Genomic DNA, 5,538 nt, shown 5'->3' on the forward strand with positions numbered 1-5,538 from the left:
GTTCATTTGCATCTTCCAAGTGTGTGATTTGAATCTTTCATTTTATTTAAAAAGTAAACTAAGAATTAAAATAATTAATATTCCATCGTTCTAGACTTCTATCTAATATGAAACATTTCTTGGTCGTCACAAAATTTTATAAGTTATTGATTAATACATTTAATTGAAGAGAGAAACTCTAACCGACTAAGTATTAAAATGAGAAATAACATAGATGTATATTTTAATTTAATTATAATTGAATATATACTTGAAAAGTGAAAAGTGAAAATGATAAAAATATGACATCTAAGGTAGACTAAAAAGAAAAACATGTCATTTTAGTTACAGAAAGTACTCCCTCCGTCCTTAAAAATTTGTCACCTTTTTACTTTTTCATCCATCCATAATAATTTGTTACATTTCACTTTTATCATTTTTTGCAGTGGATCTCACATTCCACTAACTCATTTTCACTCACATTATATGATAAAACTAATATATAAAAGTAAGACTCACATGCCACTAACTTTTTCAACTCACTTTCTATTACTCCCTTCGTCCCATAATATATGTCTCACTTTCCTTTTTTAGTTTGTCCCACTAAAGATGTCACATTTTTATTTTTAGAAAAAGTTTTCTCTCACAATAATATAAATATAATATTTTCTCTTTTCACCTAACGCACAAAACAAAACCTCCTAAAATCTCGTGTCGTCCCACAAGTGTGACATCTTTTGTGGGACGGGGGGGGGTACATTTCTTAAAACTCGTGCTAAGTCAAATGGTGCCAAATTATTAGGGACAGAGGGAGTATATAATACTCCATCCGTCCCACAAATATTGTCTCACTTTGAACGGACACGGATTTTAAGAAATGTAATAAATAATGACTTGAAAAAGTTAGTGGAACATGAGTCCTACTTTTATATATTAATTTTATAATAAAATGTGAGTAGATATGAATGTGACAAATTTTGTCGGACTAACAAAATGAAAAAATGAGACAATATTTGTGGGACGGAGTGAGTACATAGTAGTAGTAATTTTAGTTAACGATTTACGCGAACCGTTACACGCAATCAAAGTTAAAGTTTGTAGAGATTAACCTCATTTTATTAAAGAAATAAAAACTAAAATGGTATGGGAATTTATTTTATTACGAGTAATAATTAATTGGTTATCCTCAAAACAAAAAATAGATAAAAATGCAGAAAACCCAATTTCCGAATTATACGGTGTTGTTTCCTGCGCCGACCACACGGTAGTTGCACCCATGATCCGCTGACGCCACCCAAAGCTCGGCTCGGCTCGGCTCGATCCCAGCCGCGAAGCCGACCTTGTCCACTTCTCTGATAGTTGCATTTGCCTTGAATTTGGGGTTCATTTCATTTGCTGACAAATAAAAATCCCAATGCATCTAACCCTGGTTGCATCTCAACCACAGATCCAACCCTGGTTAGTTTTATTTAAACACTTTGAAAATTCTGAATAGTCAGCTGGGCAGTGACACAGTCTACTGATCCACACCCCCCATATTTTTCTTTCTAGATGAAACTATTCTTCAACTGATTGAGTAATCATGTGAAGAAAGATGGTAGAGAGCAACAATTTGCTTACTTGTGGGTTTGTGTAAAAAAAAGGTATCTGTTTTTCAAGCTTTGTTTTCTTGGGCTTTGGGTTGGTTTCATGGGTGCAGAAGCAGAGGAAAAGGAGAGAGATGGAGTTTTGATGACAGAGAAAAAGCTGCACAGTTGCAATTATATCACATGCATACAAAACTGTGCTTCTTGGGATTGTTGTCTTTCATGGGAGTTTGTTTACCATTTCTTGTAATCCCAACTCAAAAAAACACACACACTTCCTTTCACTTCCTTTAAAGCTGGTGGTTTTACAAGAGAGATCTGAGAAATAGACTACTATTAGTGTTAAGTTAACAACAACTGTGTGTGAATTTTGATAATCAAGAATGAAGAGACTCAGCAGCTCTGATGATTCATTGGGTGGCTTGATGTCCATCTGTCCCAACACTACAGGTGAGAAAAGGAGAATAAATTTATTCCATTCTTTAATTTTTTTTTTATTAACTGTGTGTTTATGGGATCAAATTATCACAAAAAGACCTTGTTTTCTTGTCCCTATGATTATGATATGATTCTGATTTCAATTTATGCCAATTTTAGTAATGTTTTTCAACCAACAAATCAATCCACCATCTATCTAGCTCTAGCTTTAGCTCTAGTGTTTGTTGCTATAATTTCTAACAGTTTATTATCGGATTCGTGTCGTGTTATCGTGTTGTTTTAGAGATGTACGACGCGAGGGAGTTCGAGTCGATGCTGGAGGGGCTGGAGGGGGAGGAGGAGGCGGGGCCGGCGGCGGCGGCGGCGGCGGAGAAGAAGCGGAGGCTGAGCGTGGATCAGGTGAAGGCGTTGGAGAAGAATTTCGAGGTGGAGAATAAGCTGGAGCCGGAGAGGAAGGTGAAGCTGGCGCAGGAGCTAGGGCTGCAGCCGCGGCAGGTGGCGGTGTGGTTCCAGAACCGCCGCGCGCGGTGGAAGACGAAGCAGCTGGAGAGAGACTACGGCGGCCTGAAAGCCAGCTACGACAACCTCAAGCTCAATTTCGAGAGGATCCAACACGACAACGAATCACTACTCAAAGAGGTTCGGATTTCGATTCATCCTCTTCTCAATTACACGAATCGATCTCGATCTCGATCTCGCGGTCGGGGAGAACTGAGCTTCAATTTTTGAATTTTCGTTGAATTGAGCAGATCCGCGAGCTGAAATCGAAGCTCGGAGAAGACGATGCGGAGAAGGCGGAAGCGGAAATAGAGATCGGCGCGGCGGAGGCGGAGGATCGGGATCTGGACGGCGGCGGGAAGGAGGAGGAGGCGAGGTGGCCGAATTCCGGCGATTTGAAGGACGGATCGTCGGATAGCGATTCGAGCGCAATCGTGAACGAGGAGAACAACGGATCGTGGATGAAGACGGAGGCGCCGCCGCAGCTGGTGAAAATCGAGGAGTACAACTTCTTCGGGGAGGAATCGTGCAGCACCTTGTTTTCCGACGATCAAGCGCCGTCGCTGCAGTGGTACTGCAATGAACAGTGGGATCGGTGATCGGAAAATCGTGTACAGTGAATTGTTGAGATTTGGGGTAAAAAATGGTGTTGATTGGAATGAAGAGAGAGAATAAGGGTGGGTGAGGTTTCAGAGTTTCACGTGGGGAAGAAGAGAGAAAAAGGGTGGGTGAAAAACAGAGGATATATTGCAGTTGAAAAGGAGTGGACTGATTTTAACTGGGCTGTAAATTGTAGTCACTCCTTTTTTTACTGTGCCAACAACTGCTATGATCCGTACGAAATTTTTCACCGGGGAGAAACACTATTTCACTGCTGTTAATTATAAATTATCTTTTCATCTTCTATTACTAAGTGGGCCATTTTGGAATTAAAAGTTGATGAGTTACTCCACAAATCACATCATAATGGATGATCAACAAGAGAAAGCAAGGAAGAAGAAACTCCACATAGGCAAATAAACACTAAATCAATGTCCTAAACTGCGTCGATCGATGATTTTTTGGAGAATTTAAATGTGCGTTAGTCAGCAACAAAGTTCAAAAGCGATGATGATTGGCCAATTTACTAGTCTCGGTGCTGACTATGGTTTCGATTTTGGTGTCATCGGGTTTTGGTTTGGGTTTGGCGTTGTATTTGTGTCGTGACAGCACAGACACAAATATGATCGTGTGGCTAATAGGTTGGCGTCCTGTGCGGATCGTATTGGATATGTATTTAATCAATATTATTCCTTTGTACTACTAATTTTAAATTATGAGATCACAAGACGAATCTCAATCACATAGGACACGTTTGGAAAGGAAGCTCTATTTCACACGAATATCTTACATATAAGTCTACAAATTATAGCTTTGACACTAGTAAAATTATAACACAAGATAACATTTTATACTTCTATAATTGAATATACTTTGTCTGATGATTCAGTATGGGCATTTCTATGTGTACCAAGATTTTGTAAATTGCACTAGTTTTTATATACAACGATATGATCGGAACAAAAGATTAGCGAGCAATGTAATAGTAGCTTTTTTGGTTGCATGAATAGAGAAACCTTGATTAACAAAGTGTGTTAGTTGCATGAATAGAGATATATATACAGAAATGTTTTGATTAAAAATGCTTATTTTTTGGTTATTATTGATATTTGATATTTTTAATTAAATCTAGTTAATATAAGTCTAACATTTGCTAAAGCATTTACTATTAGATTTGAGCTTCCATTTTTTTTTATGTATTTCGAGAAAGAGATGTTTCAATTAAAAGTTGAAGATTTCTATTTTCTAGTAAACTCCCATGAATTTATTATATTAATTTAATCCATTAAATGTCTGCTTGATCATGACAAATAATGTTGAATATTTCATGGTGATAGAGAAAGTGGTGAGCTAATTAATTCGTGATTAATTAAGGAAAAAGTAGTGTGATTTAGACAAGTATGTGGTGTGGAAGATGATCTTAAAGTAGAATTAACGATAAGAGGCATATAGAGATATGGTCTAGGCATCTAAACAACCTCTTATAGTTATCATCTTAGGTTTTCTTTTTAGTCATAATAGTCACATGACTCACATCAAATATAAATTACAGTAGTATTGTTTTACATTTTTTTTAATAACTAGCAAAAATGCTACAAATCACCAAACTGCTACGAGCTCAGTCTCGAATACATAACATCTCGGATATAGATTCGACAGATCAATATCGATACGAAACAAATAAAGAGCAACAACTCACCAGCAAGGACGCAAAGCAAAGCAAATCGAGCTTTGACTTTTATAAAAAAAAAAAGGACGCAAAGCAAAGCACATCAAGGGATACCTTCACCAAAAGACAAAACCAAACATAACCACAATAAAGCAGTTGAGGAAAGCAAGAAATCACATTAGGATAGAAGACAATCACGACCCCAGGTTAATTGTCTTGGAAAAAAGAAGTCTGGACACCAACCTCAACCCAAGTACCAAGATGTCAAAAAGTCTTCTTCTCAAACTTTCAATTGAGCTTTAAATCTTTGAATGTAATTTTATTTCGGATGTCCTAAATATTTACATTCAAGGATCGCTATTCGGTCTCAGTTATGGTATAGTAATAAGTAATTCTTGAATAATCACAACTCTATGTACAAATATTTTTATATACTCCCTCCGTCCCGCACTACTTGCACTTATTTCCTTTCTGGGCGTCCCAAGTTATTTGCACTATTTCCATTTTTAGTAACAATTTATACCTACAGCCGTAATTGTTGACTTTGTCTATCACTCATTCCTTAATCTCCATGCCCAAAAGGAAAGGTGCGAGTAGTGCGGGTCGGAGGGAGTATAATTATTCCTCTCACTTTCAACTTTTTCTTCAACTTCATGGTGGGGACATTTTACTTTGAAAAACTTCCCCAAAATATTGAAAAATATGGGATACCAAAAGATGAAAGCCACACTTCGACTCATGTCACTACTTACTATTTTTCGACCTGAA

General features: G+C 37.3%; 1 protein-coding gene across 1 annotated transcript; it reads left to right on the forward strand.

Moving 5' to 3' along the window:
- Positions 1-1,466: 1,466 nt before the first annotated feature.
- LOC121785394 (homeobox-leucine zipper protein ATHB-6-like) lies at positions 1,467-3,410 on the forward strand. Its single transcript, XM_042183808.1, has 3 exons — positions 1,467-2,015; positions 2,287-2,642; positions 2,753-3,410. The coding sequence occupies exons 1-3, from the start codon at positions 1,949-1,951 to the stop codon at positions 3,098-3,100; spliced, it is 771 nt and encodes a 256-aa protein (XP_042039742.1). The 5' UTR covers positions 1,467-1,948; the 3' UTR covers positions 3,101-3,410.
- The last annotated feature ends 2,128 nt before the right edge of the window (positions 3,411-5,538 follow it).

Source organism: Salvia splendens, chromosome 21 (assembly GCF_004379255.2).
Source record: "Salvia splendens isolate huo1 chromosome 21, SspV2, whole genome shotgun sequence".
NCBI lineage: Eukaryota > Viridiplantae > Streptophyta > Magnoliopsida > Lamiales > Lamiaceae > Salvia > Salvia splendens.

What these genes read in the sequence shown, in the direction of transcription:
- LOC121785394 (XM_042183808.1), top strand. Translation starts at nt 1,949, where the DNA reads ATGAAGAGACTCAGCAGCTCTGATGATTCATTGGGTGGCTTGATGTCC. An exon ending in CATCTGTCCCAACACTACAG is followed by an intron (nt 2,016 to 2,286) that starts GTGAGAAAAGGA and finishes GTGTTGTTTTAG; the next exon opens with AGATGTACGACGCGAGGGAG. An exon ending in ACGAATCACTACTCAAAGAG is followed by an intron (nt 2,643 to 2,752) that starts GTTCGGATTTCG and finishes TGAATTGAGCAG; the next exon opens with ATCCGCGAGCTGAAATCGAA.